At 50.5% G+C, this 18,603-nt stretch overlaps 2 protein-coding genes across 2 annotated transcripts; both read right to left on the reverse strand.

Annotated features, from left to right (window-relative positions):
• Window positions 1–307: 307 nt before the first annotated feature.
• On the reverse strand, window positions 308–10,254 carry pde6d (phosphodiesterase 6D, cGMP-specific, rod, delta). Its single transcript, XM_088424950.1, has 5 exons — window positions 9,870–10,254; window positions 4,252–4,340; window positions 4,052–4,177; window positions 2,498–2,603; window positions 308–1,445 (listed from the first exon to the last, which is right to left on the reverse strand). Exons 1-5 carry the CDS (start codon window positions 9,917–9,919, stop codon window positions 1,364–1,366), a joined length of 453 nt encoding a protein of 150 aa, XP_088281076.1. The 5' UTR covers window positions 9,920–10,254; the 3' UTR covers window positions 308–1,363.
• Window positions 10,255–10,563: 309 nt separating this feature from the next.
• On the reverse strand, window positions 10,564–18,444 carry lonp1 (lon peptidase 1, mitochondrial). The gene is made up of 21 exons (XM_088424946.1): window positions 17,913–18,444; window positions 17,570–17,658; window positions 17,388–17,507; window positions 17,008–17,119; window positions 16,811–16,924; window positions 16,674–16,735; window positions 16,141–16,270; window positions 15,980–16,063; window positions 15,844–15,912; window positions 15,032–15,183; window positions 14,818–14,956; window positions 14,567–14,745; window positions 14,411–14,498; window positions 13,522–13,644; window positions 13,344–13,460; window positions 13,088–13,228; window positions 12,507–12,672; window positions 12,356–12,439; window positions 12,154–12,281; window positions 11,920–12,084; window positions 10,564–11,246 (listed from the first exon to the last, which is right to left on the reverse strand). Exons 1-21 carry the CDS (start codon window positions 18,408–18,410, stop codon window positions 11,100–11,102), a joined length of 2,907 nt encoding a protein of 968 aa, XP_088281072.1. The 5' UTR covers window positions 18,411–18,444; the 3' UTR covers window positions 10,564–11,099.
• Between the last annotated feature and the right edge of the window lie 159 nt (window positions 18,445–18,603).

Consider the following 18,603-nt stretch of genomic DNA (forward strand, 5'->3'; position numbering starts at 1 on the left):
CCAGAAATCTTCACAAGTTCCACGATCAATTCAAAGGGGTTTCTTTGCAGTGCAACGACATTTGTGGGTGGTGTCGATGGTTTGATAAACATCACTTAAAGTAGGCCAGTACATTACATGACAGTTGAGTTACGTGCTGGTTATAAAACAACAACAAAAAAGTTTTTGAGGCGGGTGAGAGTGGAGTAGAACGCATTCATAACCAACAAGCACATTGATGGAACAATTCCAACTTGCATATCAAGGCAATTATTTTTAAATGTTCATGCTTTCCTTTAATGTAAAATGAAAAGCCTGCACACATGAATAACAACAACATGGTTTTATTCCACAAGTTGAGTCTTATTAAAAGACAAGTCTATATTACACAGTTGAATTAGTAGCTAAGAAAAACAAAACGTCAAATTAAAAAAAAAAATGACTGGCTGGGAATGTACTGGAACAAGTTCAATGCTACTGAATGCACCAGTTGGCTGCAGATGAGTCAAAGAGATGCGTTGTCATGGCAACACCAATTCAAGTCCACATTTGACTGACAAAAGAAAAGTCGGAGGATTTGATTGGTGGAAAGTGTTTTTTTTTTTGTTACATTTTGTTAGGCGTGGGCCAGAGCCTCACTAGACTTTTTAAACAGAAAGTTGTGTCTGCTCCAAAATTTGCAAATAATTTATACTCTTTATCACTGCCACAAAAATATCTGAAGAAAAAAAAAACACGAAAAGGTAAATAACCAGTGGTTCGGGTAAGAAGAAAAACACAAATAAGAAGTATGTTTCCACAAATAACCGAGGGATGGTTTCCCCCCCAAATTTCTGAATGCAATAGTTGAATTTGCTAGCGTCAAACCATGTTTTCGTACATTTAATTTTTGTTAAGGAAACCAGGTATTTTGTGAAATGAAATGATATGAAAAAAACTGTATTTATTGCGTTACAATAAATAATTTAATGAGACAATTTAAAAATATAATGTTCGATGTAAAATATACATTTCACCTCTTCCTAAGTCCTTTGGGACACGTTTGAGGATAAAAGAGGCAAAAGTTTAGGATGACAAAAAAAGAAAACGGAGGCTGTACTTTGCTGCTCCCTGATCATTCCTTTCCCTTGTGGGCCTCAGCGAGCCCAGCAGAGAGAAAATAAGCAAGCCAGAAGGAGCCCCCGCAGACGAAATGTTCTACTCTAGACAAAAGTCAAAAAAGAGGCTTCGTTCACCCAAAGGAAAAAGAGCGGCAAAACATTTGGGGTTCCTGAGTGAATGCAAGCAAACGGAAAGCATGGTTTGTTCGTTAGAGCGTCTGGCTGACTCGCGATCGCCGCCTGCCGGCTCCATTTACAGTCACAAAGACGCGCCCGCCGCCGCGTCACACGTAGAAGAGGCGTACCCGCGACGTGCTCACGTGCAGCTCGTTGTCGAAGAACTTGGTCTCGATGATCACGTTGCCGCTGGACCGCACAACAAAAACAGCATCGAGGTGTCAAATTCTGGCTCTGCTGGCTATGGAAGCAAGCACTTTCTCGAGCAATATTCGGCCAACCGCCAGGGGGCGTGGAAGGCTTTTTTTGTTTTAAACCCCTGGGGGAAACGTGGACCCAACTCGGGGTTTTTGATGCGCGATATCAAAGGAGAAGCATTCAAAAAACACCAGCAGGAGGCTAAAACATTGCACGGATTGTTAAAACATGACGACTTTCAATATGCCGTCCCTTCTAAATGCTTGCACACAGGAGGTGCCATCAGCCCTATCCATACTTACCAATATTCACATATATAAATCATTCAAAGACTGTTTTGTTTCAGAAGAATTTTCATTTTGTGTGAAAAAAAGCATTCAATGCTGCAGATTTTGCAGACGGGACTACGCAGATATTATGCGTTGCATGGAAGAAAAGGCTTCCCGCAATAAAAGCTTTCCAAAATAAAAGTAACAGTTCTCGGCTCCGGCCCCTTTGTCAACTACAAGACCCACAATGCACAGTAAGAACCTTGCATTGTAGGAGTCAGGCTAGGCCATTAATGGATAGCTTGCAAATGTCTTAAGTAAGTTTTGAGAGCTCAACAGAAAAAATTCTATTGCATCCAAACTATGCAATAGCTTCCTAGTGTTTTTTTTAAGATGCTTTTCCTTTGATATCACACATGAAAAACATCTATAAGCCTGAGTTGGGTTAATATGTGCCCCAGGGGTTCATAATGTTTGTGCAATTCAGGGTTTGACTTCAAATTTACGGCTCCCTAAAACCAGTCATTGAAGGGCTTTTCTTTCCCAGAAATTCATATATGGAAGGTCAATTAAGCTCAAATTTGCAAAAAAAACTTTTTTTTCTGCTGACATTTTGAGTTTTCCAGACTTTTGTGAAAAAGTCGAGATAATTGCAGCAGAGGGGCCAAAATCAGAACTGAAAGAGGACATGAAGATAAATTTCCTCATCGATGACGGCTTTACTTTTGACCGAGGCGAGCGAGAGGAAGCGATGACATCGTAGACTCAACTCACGTTAAGACGTTCGCGGGCATCATCTGCGACTCGGGCGCCGCTTCTATCAGAGACTGCCACGTGTTGGTGGAGTTGGGGATGACGAAGCCGAACTCAAAGAACCACTCTGGACGCAGGCACGCACGCACGCACGCACACACGCACACACGCACACACACACACACACACACACACACACACACACACACACACACACACACACACACACAAACACACACAGACCCTTGAGGACTTTGCATCTCCGAGGTAAACAAGCACACTGGGGGGACACTTTGATTGCCTTGAAGAGAACAATTAGCGGAAAGCGACATCTTCAACTCCGGGGCGGCAGATAAAGCGGACGTCTATGGCGGGTCGAGTGACCGTGACCGACGACGAAGCGAGCGCGTCGGCCGGCTACTTCTTTTGTTTTAGTAGCTGCTTCCGTTTCTTGCCCTCTGCGAAAAGACTCTGAAAAAGGCGGACGACAAATGTCTTTGGTTTGTACGTTGGCCGAACGACATTGAGACGCGCTTCGCAAACAGTTTCAATCACGTGCAAATGAAAATTCAGCCCAGGAGCGCTTTATTTTTTACAAATCTTTCGGTGCCGAGCCAGCGTTATCGCAAAAGGGTGCCGGTACCTTTAGCATTTGCGCTCATCTTTCGAGGGATACAGTATGAAAGTTTCATTTTCGTTCCTTACTTTGAATCCCAAGTATGTAACGTACGAGCGGTACGTATGGCAACACCGCCAGCCAACGGCGGCGGTTAGCGGCTTCGAGCGACGCCGCGTTCGGACCCGACGCCATATTTGGCGTCGCTTTGGGTCGCGCTTGCCGTGCACTTTAGCGCGGATCCGGAAATGAGAGCCCCGATGAGAAGTTTCACTTTTCTGGGATGTAGCAGAGCCAATATGTTCTCCGAAAGCATAGGTGTCGAACTCCAGTCCCCGAGGGCCGGCATCCTGCATGTTTTCCAGTTTTCTTTCCCCAACACACCTGATTCAAATGATTAGCTCATTAGCAGGCTCTGCAAGAGCTTTAAAATGATCCCAATCATTTGAATCAGGTGTTTTTGAGGGAAAGGGTTTGAAAACATGTAGCATACCGGCCCTCGAGGACTGGAGTTCGACACGACCACTATGCTTTCAGAAAAAAAAAAATCAGGACAGAAGTGTGAATCCTACTTGACCTCATCAGCCTAAACAGAAAGTCTTGACCTAGCAGTTTTTTTTCTTTAGAGCTACATTATACGTACTATGCGATTGCTTGATCTCGACAGCGTTCGATTCATGAAAAAAGAAAACACAAAAATGAAGCCGTTCTGTTTTTCCGAACGCGGCGCCCAGAGGAAAACACTTGGGACGCCCCCGCTCCAAATAGCTTTACCAACGGTCCAACCAAAATTGCTTTTTGTCTGGCAAAAACCCTCCTAACCGCCGAGGACACGGCGGCCTTTCCGATCACGTCCGACCTTTGCCCGGGATGCGACCGACGGACCCAACGCCGACGGAACGGGCCGCGCGCCGTTTCCCGGACGTCGGGACGCGCGCTAACGCGAGGCGCGGGATCACCTTCTAGACACTGGCCCTTGAAGAAAACCTTCTGCTCCAGACGGAACTTCTCCAGCTTCTCCGAGGAGGAGAAGTTGAGCTCCCGGGAGACGGCTTTGCACTTGAGGATCTTCTTGGGCACGCGAGCTGGAGGAGGAAGAGGAGGCGGAGGAGGATGAAGGTCAGCGAGCCGGCCGGGAGCGGCGGCCGGCCCGCCTCACCTTCGTGTTCCACGCCGGGCACCGAGAGGTCCTCGGTCCCCTGCCACAGGACTTTGCCCGTCTCGGCATCTCGGAGGTTCATCCAGTTTCTGACGCCGCACGGTTAAGCACCCACGCCGATGCAAATGTTTTGGGACACGTACAAAAAAAGCATCGGCTGTCCTTTCGGGATAAAACTATCGGGACGCCGGCGTGCCAAGAAGACACAAGAGTTTGGACGCCGGTAACGATAGCAGTCGGACCAACTCTTGGGACGCGTGCAGAGCCATTTTTCCCACATATCCGTGTTTGGCTCACATGAATTTGAGCGCCAAATAAGCCACGTCCATCACAAGGCCTAAAACGAGTCGATCTAATCGGATATAGTATGCATCCGTTTTCGAGCGTTTGCACAGAACGTCGCAAAAAGGCACCTTGGTCAAGCGCCGCCCAATTGCCGACGAGTTCCTCGGCGGACTTTGACGCGTCACGGCGAGGAAAAGACGGCTGGACTCATCTCCTTCGGCCTTCGGACGTGCGCTTGAAGGAGCTGGCGCGGATGTCGGCGCGCGGGGGGAGAAACGACGGAGGGCGTCCCGGGCCGCCATCTCGCGACAGTCGTCACTTGGCTAAAGAACATCCCAAGTAAGATGATCGGCAAGTCGTCTCCCAAGACCTCCATTTCTAACAAGGTGAACCATTGACGGGAAGATAGGAGAGGACTTCCGCGAGTCGATTGACTTTGAGGGCTTTTCGACAACCTGATACCGTCATCATATGATATATAGCGCTCTGAACAAGACTGATAGGCGAGCGCGATGATAAGTGGAACTCTGTTCAAATGCTTTCATCCTAGATCATAATCATTGTGTTTATGGTGGATATTCACTGAAAAGGCGCCGGTCGGAGCTCTCCATTTTTTTGTATGGCAGCTACGCGATGACAAGGAAGGCACACAATTGTGTTTGGGGCCCTGCTGTGCGAAGACGGGCCTTTTGCCAAATGTCCTTGATGTCGCGGAGGGAGGGAGGGAGGGCGGGCGGGCGGGCCACTTGGGCGCGCTGTCAGCTTCAGGCAGCACTTAGTGTCACGCGCATAGTCAACTCGACGGCATCTGCCGGGCCCTTCAACGGCCCTCAGCGCTCGCTGCCTCTGACACGCGCACAAATAAGCATCTGCCGTCGGCCGCCGCTCGATCGGATCCCTTCGTTTGCCCCACATCGTTTTTCAAGGCCGCCCAGAGCCCATCGTTGTTGCGTCAACAAATACTTTGGCTGCTTAGCCTTTTTAATTTCAGGCGGTCAATAGCAGTTTTATCTCGAAATGGTATGGAAACATTCTTTTTTATATACAGTCAAGTCGTTTAAAAACGTAGCTTCGGACCGATTTTTTTTTTTTAAATCTTTTTTTCATGGTGACTTGGAAGAACGCATTTTAAATGTCATTTGTTTTCTCCATGAGCAAAGAGGAAAAATACATTAGCTTTGAATGGTTAAAAGGCAAAATTTGATCCGAAATGTGACATTATCATGTACAATTAATACCTTTAATGGCGGCGACCTTGAAACAAAAATGCTCACGAGCCAAACGCAAACAAGGCAGCGCTACATAACATGCTAACATTAGCTAGCGTGTTATCCACGGTGGCAAGTTGGATCAACAAACAAACTCGTTTCGGCCATATTTTCATAAATGACAACATTTTTACAAAGAAGGTCTAACTGACAGACGCATTTGACGGAGAGACAGACGACGGCGAGCGCTAAGCCACGTCGTCCTCCCTCGCTCCAAAACGTCATATCGACAGCGGCCGGAGGCGGCGCCAAAAAACAAAGACGGAGACAAACAAACCATACGTCGAAAAGCCCGAAAAGCATGAAGCCAATCGCTTCCGAAACATCATTATTTTGGGCGCGGACTGGTCTTGGGGACCTCTACCACGGCGTGGTTTATTGCGGATTACCCAACATAATCGGGACACTTGTTGAAGGAGCGAAAAATAAAGGGAAGCGATACATTTCCCTAATGGGCAGGAATCGCAAGTGGAAAAACTACAGCGGCGCCGATTGACCGCTCAATAAAGGCCACGTTCGCAATTGGATCGAAGCCAGTCCAAAAACGCCATTTCCTTTGAAAGGCCATCCGATCGGCACATGAGCGGGCAGGGAGGGCCCCCGGGCCCCCGCCCCTTTGGCCACGTCTGTCCGCGTGCTGACTGGCAAGCTTGTGGTAATCCTCTCACGCGGGCCTTAATCCGCCCGCCGTCCGTCGCGCGGGGAAGGCAGCAAGCCGTGCGCTTCCCAGACGGGGCCCCGGGACCAAGATGATGACGGCGACGTCGTGAAGCGCTCCGCCGGCGCGCTTCGCTGGGGACTCATTAAGGCGCGGGTGTGGCGCCGCGTCGGGACGGAAAACATGAGGGACAGCACAAAATAAGAAGGCTTTTACTTCTCTGAAAGGTGTGGCCAATCAAAAAGGGAGCAACAGGCTAACCCCCCGCCATTTAATACAAATTTCATAGCTGCGTCTTTTTCACAGCTCTAACTTGCTCGGATAATAGATGTTCTTACAACTAGGAAGACATTATTAATCTAGAAGCAATTTTATATCGTCACTTTGTTTTATGATGAGCCGCAACTTTTTTCTTACGCTTTAAACCCAGCGGTTTATAGTCCAGAGTGGCTTATCTTCAGTTTTTTTTCTTCCACTAAACAAAAGGAGACAGAAGTAGACGATATGCAAGTGTTGATTTAATTTGAGCTGCTACTTTATTTGCCATCGGGGGGCACTCTCCACTCAATCGGGTGTGTTACTCTTATGTTGGTGCAGTATTCGATCAATCCGGATGATTGTCATGTTGAAGAAATGTTGGTGTTTCTCTTCTTTCTAAACATGCAAGCATGTTCGCTCTGAGTTGAAGGCAACATGTTGCTTTAATCGGGCAGTGTGGAAAAAATTGTTTTCATTGAAATGCACCATTTTTCTACATATATCTGTTGATATACATACACACACACACATATACATACATACCACACACATACATACATATACATATATACATATACATATATACATATATGACTTTCATCTCTATTAAGAAAATTGACTTTGCGAAACCCTATGACCTCTTTTATGATACGGTTGCTCATTTGATCCAATCAGCAAAAATGCTAAAAATGTTAGCAAAGTCCTTTTTTGTGCTTTCATGCAGGACTAAAGAAATCAGAGACCATTAACCGCTAAACTTCTGAGCTTTCGGACAATTTCTGGTCTCTATTAATTGATAATCAAAAATAATCATCAATTCATTTGGTATTTAGTCGTGGACGAATCGATTAATAGTTGCGCCTCTAAAATAAAGATCCTTGCAAGGTTTTGCTTTAGCTAATTATTGATGAAACATTCTTGTTCATTTCCATTGAAACTTCGGCTCACAGCTAAGCTAAGCGCCAACACGCACCAAGATTTAAAAAGTACCAAAAACGATTACGTCTTATTTTATGCTATAAAATATAGCATATGTATAGCTGGCTTCAAAGAGTAGCACTTGTGATAACTATGTGTTTCTGCAATAAAAATGGCACCTTCCTCACAATTCAAGACATCCAAAAAAGACACTTTGTCTCCTTTTGTTATTCCGTCCGGCAAAGCGGGCGGAAGAATGATGACTCTTTGCGCATCTACACTCTGAGGCACAAATCAATCACTGAATCCAATCATTTTGAATGGTTGGAATTGTAAATGGATTGTGACCTGAATGGTAGACCCCAAGATCTAGTTTGGGGTTCAAAGCCTTCATGCAGGTCAATTGAAGGAGAAGAGGAAGAAGAAGAAGTGTTGCAGGGCAATAATTCGCCGCAAACGTCTCACGAGCTGCAGAGCGCTGCCGCCGGTGCTAAATCCTGTTCCGCTGGATTTAGGTATTACCTCACAGCATTCGGAGCTCACCAACACATATACACACACGCATCCGTGCGCGCGCACGCACACACACACACACACACACACACACACACCTACAGATCCAGGGTCAGCAGCTGCGCCTGCGGCAGCCGAGATCCGGAAGCAAATGCGATTTCCTGGAGCGAGGGCTCACGAGAGGACGGGGCACGAGCCGTAAACGGCGCGGGACGGAGAATTTCACAAAGCGGGGCGGCTGCTCGGCTTCGCCGATGGCGAGTGAGCGCAAAACACTTTGCTGGCACTCTATTTGGATTGAAGGGAGGAAGAAGTCCTTCAAATTGATTTTTCAAATCCAGTATTCATTTCAACTGTATTTTTAAATACCATTTCCAGGTTTTAAATAAAGAATGCATTCATTCTCTGCAGGCCCGCTTTTAATACTGGGCCGCACAGAGTAAATACAAAAAATAATGACTACATTAATATTAATGATGATTATTTTGCTGAGAAGGTACATGATGCCCCTAAATGCCACACCATTAACTTTCTAAAAGGCAAAAATGAAAACATTATGATGACCATCAATGCGCGTATTTTGAAAAATATGCGGAGCAGCCAATCAGAGCTCAGCTTTTCCTTCTTTACTTTGGAGCGCGAACTGAAGATGTCAACAACAAAAAATGTCAAAGAAACAAAAAGTACAATTTGAACCAATGTCACATTAAGGAACGGGCTAACAATTTGCTGGCAGCCATCTTATGTTGCCACTCGCCAATATATTGATTGCTCTGTGGCATTTGCGGTTTACTTTCTGCCCATATGTCAAAAATGCCAGGGCCGACGGCATACACTGCTAGCAAAAATATTATTGTTTAAGGAAACGGAGACGTGACAAAGCCACAAATTTGTTTGCATCATTGTTGTAATTCCATTTTTGATTGACTTCTGTAACAAATGACTTGTTGCTGTAACGCAGTAGTAAGGCACTGTACGCAAAAAACGAATACAATTTTACTCGGTCCAAATGAAAGTAACGCTCGTTACTAAGCATTATAATATATAGCCCCCCAAAACGCTCCTAAACCCTTCAGATTTATAATATTAATTGAAGTAGTGGATAATTGGTTGTCTTGAGATGGCGCTGGTGTAATGTTGGAACTTTGTATAGGACATTTTATTTGTACGTTTTTGACAAGCCCCCGAGAGCAATAGTATTTATTTTGAGCATGTAAATTGACTAAATTTAGCTTGCGGTCATTCCACTGGGTGTGTAATGAGCGCAATGATTTAGAATGGCAAATCCACGTTTCCAGACATGTAGGTGGGAGTAATGCAATAGTAGTGTCACAGTTACATGTCAAAAACAGTAATATTATAATGTAGCTCATTACTTTGGAATGAAATTAATAAGTCTTAAATAAAGCACCACTGTTTTGAAGTAAGTTGCCCAAAACTGATGAAAAACGACGACCGTAATATAGAGAGTGGGACTTAATTCGAATCTTAAATGGGGGTGAAAAAAACGGTATGACAGGGAAATGTCCACTTGTCGTTTCTGACGGGACAGCGAAGCGAAGACCCCAGCAAGTCAAACGGACAACACCGGGCCACTCTCATCATCGTCATCGCTGAGCCTCTTTAGCATGACTGCTAGCCCGCTAGTTAGCTCGAGGCTAGCCAAAGACAAACGCGCCCGGATCGGCCTCGGCGTCGGCGCATCAGACAAAGGATACAGTTTGAAGCCCTTCAAAATCTCCTTGGCCCGGTCTTCGTCCGAAGACATGTCTCCGCTCGGCTCGCTCGAGGCGTCCCGCCAACGATCGGGGAATGCTCGGAGTCGCTCCGGGTCTCGGTCTCGGGCTCCCGCCGGCCGCTAGCAGACGCGGGAATCTCCGCGAAAGGCGCCTTGCGCTCCAGACGCGCTTCGGACTTGAGCTCCAGCGCTTCGGACCCGCCGCGCTCGCAGTGGCCGCCGCACGAGCAGCAGCAGCAGCGGCAGCAGCAGCGGCGGCGACGGAGAGGGAGAAGCAGGCTAACCGAGCCCTGAGCCGATAATGCAATCAGCTAAATATAGCCCGCTTGCGTGACCGGCGGCCGGCCCGGCCAATCCGAGGCGGCGCTCGCACCCCCTCCGGCCAATCGGGGCCCCGAATGCTAAGCGCGCCGTGAAGCCGGGCGAGATCGGGACGCGTCACCAGGGGCAACCGCGCACACCGACTCACGCTCGTACCGCGAGAGCGAGACCTTATTCCAACGTCCGCCGGGCCAGCCGCCCTTTACGTTCCTGTTTTACAATTCTTTCACTGCACAATTTGTTCATGTACGGATTTATGAGATCTCGGCCCTATTGATCTAGAAGTCAAACTCGGAGGGAAAGGTGGGCGGCCCTGATCCAGAGCAACGATTAATGATTTCGATTCGTGTCAATTAAATTGATTTTCAATGATTTCTTTATTGAAGAACAAGGCAACGGAGTCCCCCCCAACGGCAATGGAGCCGCAAGGTCACTTGTGTTTAGCTGAATATCGTGTTAGTTTTTAGGGGGGGGGCGTTTGACCATTTGCAACATTTCTGTCATCTCCTTGGCAACTCTTTCTATTCTTACATTTCTGTAATTCGTGTGAAATTTCCTGGAAAATGTACACGATGTTCACCAAGCTGATCTGGAATTAAAAAAAAAAAAAGTGGTATGGGGCAGCCTCGTTATAAAAAGAGATTTGAATCTTGTGAGCAATTTTATATCGTACGTCCTCCAGCATACAATGACAATAATATAAAATAAAAATAAAATTTATAATCATCTATCAAAGAGTACGTTCCCGGCCGAGCCTCGCGCGGCGGCTGGGCAAAACAGTGACGTGGCTTCCTGTGCCGGTTGGTCGCACTTTCTCGGGGGTCCCCCCGCGGTGACGGCGGCCGGCGAAGCCGACCCTCGCGGGCTTTGTTTGCGGTAGCGCGCGGCCTCACTGAGGGAAGACCAGCGGGTAGATTTGACTGTAGTGGTCCACAAAGTGAACCTCCAGGCCCTCGGTGATGTAGTCGGGCAGATCCGAAAAGTCCTTCCTGTTCTCCGCCGGCAGGATGACGCAGGTCACGCCGGCGCGTCGGGCCTGCCGACAAACACAAGAAGAGCGCGCTTGGGAACGAGGTTTTACTCGCCTTCCCTTGTGTATTCCAAATCTATTTTCCCAGCTGACATCACTTGAAATGGGCTTTTAAAGAGGCTGATCCAGTCAAGTTTTGATGTTGGTGCGAGGCCTTACAGAGGCGGGGCCCACTGAGAGACATCGGGACCGTCGCTTCCGTCCGCGAGTCTTCTTCGCGCTCCTCGCCGGCGCTTTCGTTTATTCGTCGCGGATTGATCATTACGACTCGGTTTCTAATTTGCTGCCGGGAAATTGGAAAGTAACGATCTACATTTTTGCCGCCGGGTTGGAAAAGAAACGCTTGATATTAGACCGTCTACCTTCTGGAATTTCTGAATAAGATACGCCAAGAGATACCGCTGCGAGCGTTGCTGCGGAGCTTCGTGAATCTGATGCGGCGGCATGTTAAAAGTCTCTCAAATTTGTTTTGCGCCTTTTAGGGCGTCCTTGGCTGAAATAATATTTCACATCACTGCGGAAAGGCCGAGAACCGCCGCCGTAAACAATTAATCGACAATGCAAAATAATCACGAATGGACATGCTTGCGGGTTCAGCGGACCGTTAAAGCATCCGCGGCGAGCCGACGGAAGCAACAGCATAAAGCAGTCCACCCAAAAGTGGCGCCCGCGGACTCACAGCAATAGTCTTCTCCTTGATGCCTCCGACGGGAAGGATCTTCCCCGTCAGGGACACCTCGCCGGTCATGGCCACGTTTGGCGGCACGGGCCGGCCCGTGGCCAGGGACAGCAGCGCCGTCACGATGGTGCAGCCGGCGCTCGGTCCGTCCTTAGGGGTGGCCCCCTGAGGACAGAAAAGGACGCGTGAGATACAAGCGAGTGGGCAGACGCGCCCTCTTTGTTGGCGGCTCACCTCGGGAACGTGGAGGTGCAGGTGAGAGTTGAGCAGGAAGCGGTTTTGCGGCTCCCGCTGCATGAGGAAGGCTCGCGCCAAGGTGGAGGCGATTTTGGCGCTTTCCTTCATGACGTCGCCCAGCTGACCTACCGAAAGGCGGCAAACGTGAGAAGAACTCCGGCGACGACGCCGGCCCGGCCGCAAAGCGTCGCCGGCTGACCTGTCAGCTCCAAAGAGCCTTCGCCTTTGCCGTCTTTTCCCGAAGGACCGCGCACGGACGTCTCCACGAACAGGGTGGAGCCACCTGCGTCGCCGACACTTGTGGCATGCGTTTACGCGCAGCGCGGCGGAGCGGCGCGCGCGGGACTGACCCATGGCGGTCCAGGCCAGCCCCATGACCACCCCCGGCGGCGTGACGTCGTACATCCTGTCCACCGTAAAAAGCGGCTTGCCCACGTAGTCCTGGAGGTTTTCCGCGGAGACGTTGACCGCGGCCTGCCGCCCGCTCGCAATGGAGAAGGCCACCTTACGGAAAACCTGGCGGACGGCGCCACGCTCCGTTTTCAAAACGCTCCGCCCAGGAAGCTTTTGGTTTTTGTCTCCGGCGGGTTGGTTGCGGACACGCTCCAAACATTGTTGGTGGAAGCATGTGCGGGACCCGGCAATGGGCAGCGTTTATTATTTACTTGATAATACACTTTTATCCCAAAAATTCGGGAGGTCAGAACCTTCAAAGATTATTCGCACATTTATGGTTGCTCATGACTCTGGAAGCCACAGAGTTGCTAATAAGCAAATTGGTATCATTTGACTGGGGAGACTTTTGGCGCAAAAATCCGATTGGCTATTTCATCGCCCACGGGAGATCATCTAAACTGACTGACAGACGATCGGGACTCTGAAAGAATCCGGGCCAGAAAAGATGGAAGAAATGGTGGCCGGGGTGGCTTACCTTTTCCACTTGCTTCTGCAGGTTCCTGACGCCGGACTCTCTGCAGTACTGTCGGATCAGAAGGCCGAGCGCTTCGGACGAGATGGACGCCTTCTCTTCGCTCAAGCCGCACAGCGAGCGCAGCTGAGGCACCAGGTAACGCTGCGGCGCGGCGGGAAGGGCGGGGAGAAGAAAGATGGCGGCGGCCATCGGCGTGGGTTTTCCAAGGATGTTCGCGCTCTCGCGGCGGGTATCCCACACCGGCGTCCGCAGTTACCTCGGCGATAGCAAGTTTCTCCTGAGCCACGTATCCCGACACGTTGATCATCTCCATGCGGTCTCGGAGCGGTTCCGGAATGGTGTCGGTCACGTTGGCCGTGCAGATGAACAGAACCTTCCACGACGCCGACGCGGTCAGAGCGGAACCGCGGCGCGCCCGACGCAAGCCTTCCCACCTTGGAAAGATCCACGGGAACGTCCAGGTAGTGGTCCAGGAAGTTGGCGTTCTGCTCGGGGTCCAGGAGCTCCAGCAGAGCCGAGGACGGGTCGCCCTGATACCCTCGGCCCATCTTATCCACCTGCTCGTAAATACAAAAAAATGTCACGTTGGGACCAAGGCCCGCGATGGGAACCCGTAGCGTACAAGTTAGGGGACGATATCGAAATAGGTGTCGCTGTCCTCCGCTCAGAGTTGTTTGCCTTGGGTGCCGTGTCATCATGGCCTTATCCCAAAGGTCAACAAAGAAAGGCTTAGAAAAGAGTAATCAAGATGGTAGAGCGCACCCGGCTTGAGGTAGGAATAAAAGGCAGGAGAGGAGACCGCTTTAAACGCGCTTGCGAGTCGGCTCGGCTCACTCGGCTGAAGCGTGAAAAGCGCGCGGACCAAAAAACAAGAGCGCCGTTTAGAAAAAGTCATTTCAACTGCAGGAAATGTACTTGGTAGATGTCCTGACTCTTTATGGATATGGGACTCTTGATTTGCTTCCTGGTAAAGTTCCATTTTAGTTCCCGCTATAGTTCTTGGCGCACTTATCGACCTCGTTTTGAGTACTTTTCTGGACTCGGTTCCCGACTAGTGTCTGGTCATTGATCATGATTTCACGCCACCTGAGCCTTTTCCACACCTTTGCAAGAGAGGCGCCACGCTGTTCGCTGCCTGCCGCTCGAGTGTGAACGAGAAGCACTTGTGGGGCCACTCTTTTTGTTCGAAACTATGGTTTAAAATGTGCTCGTCAGCGACAACAACACCTCTTGAGCGGGCCGGGCAAATCATCTGATTGGACCCCCTCCAAAAAGCACCATCAAATTCAGAGGGGAAAAAAAATAAAATAAATCAGCGCTGACCTCATCTATCAGAACCAGGGGGTTCTCCGTCTTGGTCTTCTTGAGGCACTGGATGATCTTCCCGGGCATGGCGCCCACGTACGTCCTCCTGAAAACGTAGACGCGCATCAGAGACCAGAGTAAGGCGGCACCACGTGGCGCCGCGGCGCCAGGCACCTGTGCCCTTTGATTTCGGCCACGTCGGTCATGCCGCCCACACTGAAGCGGAAGTACTCGCGGTTGAGGGCGCGGGCGATGGAGCGAGCGATGGAGGTCTTGCCCACGCCCGGGGGGCCGTGGAAGCACAGGATCTTTCCCTGCGTGGAGCCCCGCAGCTGGCTCACCGCAATAAACTCCTGCGCGAAGCAAGCACGCACGCGTGACAAGAAGGCACCCCGTTGTGCAAGCGCGCCGCCGTGCGCACTGACCAAAATGCGCTTCTTCACGTCCTCCATCCCATAATGATCTTCCTCCAGGACCTCCTTGGCTCTGTCCAAGGCTAGGTTCTCCTCGCTGTTGGTGCCCCAGGGCATGCTGGTGAGCCAGTCCAGGTAATTGCGGGTCACGCTGAACGCACGCACGCACACACATGGAAGACGTCGCTCGTGTTCCCGTGCGGCCCACGCCTTGGAGCGGACCTACTTGAATTCTGACGAGTGGTTGTCGAGCAAGGCCAACTTGGCGAGCTCCTCGTCAATTACGTCCATGATGTGTCGAGGGATGACCCTGTCCTTCAGACGCTCGCGGAACTTCTCCTCGATGGCTTCCTTGTCCTCCTTCTCCAGGCCCAACTCCTGCGTAAAACGTTCGCCTCAGGCTCCGCCGCCCCTTCCAAATTGGTCCCGTTCCCTCGCCACCTATTTTACGCTCCCATTTGGTCGGACCGCGCCAACTGTGCGAAGCGGACCTTGCCAGAAGTCCGACTTTAAGGGAGAGGTCCCCAACTGCCGGTCAGCGGCCCAACCCGTACTGGGCTGCGGGGGCCGCACCCAAAATGACAATGTTTCGGAACCCTTTTGATTTATATTTTAACAGTGCGTTCGTCTGTGCTTTGTTGGGCTTCATCTTTGTATTTTTGGCGCCACCTCTGGCCGCTGTTGACGTTACATTTTGGAGCGAGGAAGGACGTGTGGCTTCAGTCCAAGAACTTGACTGTGGATAACACGCTAGCTAATGTTAGCACATTACGTAGTGCTGGCCTTGTATGCCTTTGGCTCGCATACGCAAAGATTTTGCGTTAAGTACTCATTTGCATCCAATTAACATTTTGTGTTGAAACGAACAGCGTTCGTAATTAGGTTATATGATCGATATGTGATTATGTGGTTATATGGGTATATGATCAATGTCATTTGTGTACGTTTTGGGGCGGCGGCCTCAAAAATATTTTCCAGACTCAAGCAAGCCGAGGGCACCGTTAGTTTGAGTATCGTCTCCCCTGCCTAAATTCTGACCTTCTTAATAATCTTGAGTTGCTCCTGTAGCAGGTACTTCCTGTGCGTCTGCTTGATCTTCTCCTCCACCTGCCGAGCGTGAAGCACAAGGCGTTGGGGGCGGGCCCGGTGGCGAAGACGGGTTGGGAGCGCTCACCTCTCGGCCCAGACGCTGTTGTAGCTTGCTTAGTTCAAACTCCTTCTTGAGCAGCGACAGCGCTTTGTACAGACGCTTGGGAATCTGCGCGCGCACAAGCACACACGCTCGTCTAGCGATATCCTCGGGGTACGGCGCGACGCCTCGCAGGCGGCGCTCACGTTGGTCTCCTCCAGGACGTCCTGCAGCTCGTGCGACTCGGCCCCGGTCAGGGCCGCGCCCATGTCGCTCAGGTAGATGGGGTTGTCCACCACGCGCTGGCCCGCCTGCATCATCTGCAGAACGGACTCCCTGCACGCACAAATACACACATCATCATAAAAGAATCATTCATAATACAAACCAATACAATTATATTGAAATGGAGAAAAGGGTTAGGAGAAACACAACCAACACACACAAACAACAAAGCACATTACAAACTCACACTAATTTACAGACAAAACAGCCATCATAAAAATCATGATAAAATACGAGAAATAACATAAATGTTCATATAAACGAATGTACAGGAATAATCCGAAATGACAAATAGCTAAATAAATACATGTAAATATAATTAGAATAACAAATATAATGCACACGACAAAACACACACAATAAACACGCCCACAAAAGTACACAACAATTTAGCCTGCTTCAAGCCGAACATGCGCACGCACGCACACACACACACAGGCAGTCACAAAGCGACCTGTAGAGGGGGTTGAGCGCGATGATGTCACGGATGGTCTTGACGATCTCGGCCGTCAGCGCCTGCGCTCAAGACGGCGCACCGTCAACATTCCCCATGAGCGATTCCGACTTGCGCGGGCGCGTGCCAGCGAGTACCTTGACCTCCTCCGTGACAGTGAAGTGCTCGTGAAGGACGTTGTCCACCTCCACCATGAGGACGCCGGACAGGGGCGGGGGCCCCATCCGAGGCGTCAGGTCGGCTTCCGAGATCTGCCCGCACCATGAGAGCGCAAACGGGTCATTTGAAAAAAAAAATCAAGAAAAGGCTGGCCAAGCAGAAAAAGCGGACCGACTTTTTCCTCCATGCGCCGGCCGCGCTCCGCCTCGGGCCCGGACGACTCTAGCGCCGCCCGCCCCTCCCCCTCCTCCTCGGGCTCCACCTCCAGGCGCCTGGTGATGCGGACCCTGCGAAGCAGTGCGCGGCTCCTTAGCTGGCGTGCCGTTGCCTTTGCCAACGACTGCATGCTCGGCCCAAAACCTACGGGCGATCTTTGCTTTGTTTTTTCAGTTTGTACACATTTGTACTTCATTGCGTGCCCGTTTCCAAACAATTTCCACTTTCTGGAGTGTACTTTTGTGATTCGTTGTATTTATGAACAATTGTACCGCTCGTCCAATAACGCTCGTTGCTTTGCGACGTCTCGCCGTATGTCGGGCCTGTCTTTTCGCCCACCTGCGGTGGCCCATGACGATCATCCTCAGCTTGTCGCCGAGGTCCTGCATCTCGTGGATCTGCACGAAGGTCCCCGTGCCGTAGACAGCGTCCAGGGACTCCACCGAGTCCGACTCGTCGCTGTGACACACGCGGGTCAGCGCCGGGACGGCCGTGGCATCGCCGTGCCGCGCGTGACCTACTTGTCATCTCTCTTGAGGAACACTCCGGCGTAGGGCTGCGCCAGTCGGACCTTCCTTCTCAGCAGATCCATCAGGTGTTTGTTTTTCACCTGTCACCAGTTAGGGTTTCCGCAGCACAAAAGACAGAGGTGAATTTGGGAGGAGTGAAAAAACCAAGCGGATCCCAGGAAGACTATGTGGGCTACACCGTAAGACAGAAGCCTTAGTACAAAAAAGGTTTTGACAATAAGTTCCCGGGAAATCGCGCATAGAAGCATCAAGCCCATGGTGACATTGACATGGGGTTACCAAACAAACATTGCATCACTCAGTCCTTGAAAGATGACGTCATCCTCCTCCTCACCTCGATGATCTTGATGAAACGGGGGAACACGGGGTTCCTGCTCACGGCGATCAGGGGCACATTGGGGAAAACCTCCGGCACCGTCATGGGGGTCAGAGCCGTCATCTGAACTCCGGCGTACGCCCCTCCTCCGTCCTCGCCGCCGCCGCCGCCGCCGCCGCCGGACTCCTCTCCTCCGGAGTCGCCGCTTTCTGCGCCGTCCTCCCCGGGGAGGCCGGCGCCGCTCGCCCGGTTCCCGAAGGCTCTGGGGCGGCAGGGCGAGGACGCGAAGGGGCCGCAGCGGGCGTCGGAGCCGACGCCGGTCACCCGCATCCAGCGACGAGGTGCTGCCGTCCTGCCGGTGTGGAGCTGGCCAAGTGAGCGGAACCCGGCCGGGTTCGGCGCGTCGGCGCGGCGCAAGCCGAAGCCGAAACGGCCGGGCGGACTGAGTTTGACAACGCGGGCCGCGCATGAACGGAGGAGCCCCGCCGCTCTTATCATCTTGACGCACGCCGCCATGTTTCTCTGGAGCTTTCCACGGCGCGTGCGCCGCCTTCTTCCGTCCACGCTTGATGACCTCACGTTGTCAATGGCGACAACACGCAAAGCGTATTTGCATTTTTGTTTATATTTTTATCAAATACTATTTTTTTATTAAATACTTGCGCATTGAGACAAAAACTGCAATTAAATGAAATTTGTATTCGTTTAT

The sequence above is a fragment of the Hippichthys cyanospilos genome, chromosome 10, assembly GCF_059441005.1.
Source record: "Hippichthys cyanospilos isolate Australia breed blue-spotted pipefish chromosome 10, RoL_Hcya_1.0, whole genome shotgun sequence".
Classification (NCBI taxonomy): domain Eukaryota; kingdom Metazoa; phylum Chordata; class Actinopteri; order Syngnathiformes; family Syngnathidae; genus Hippichthys; species Hippichthys cyanospilos.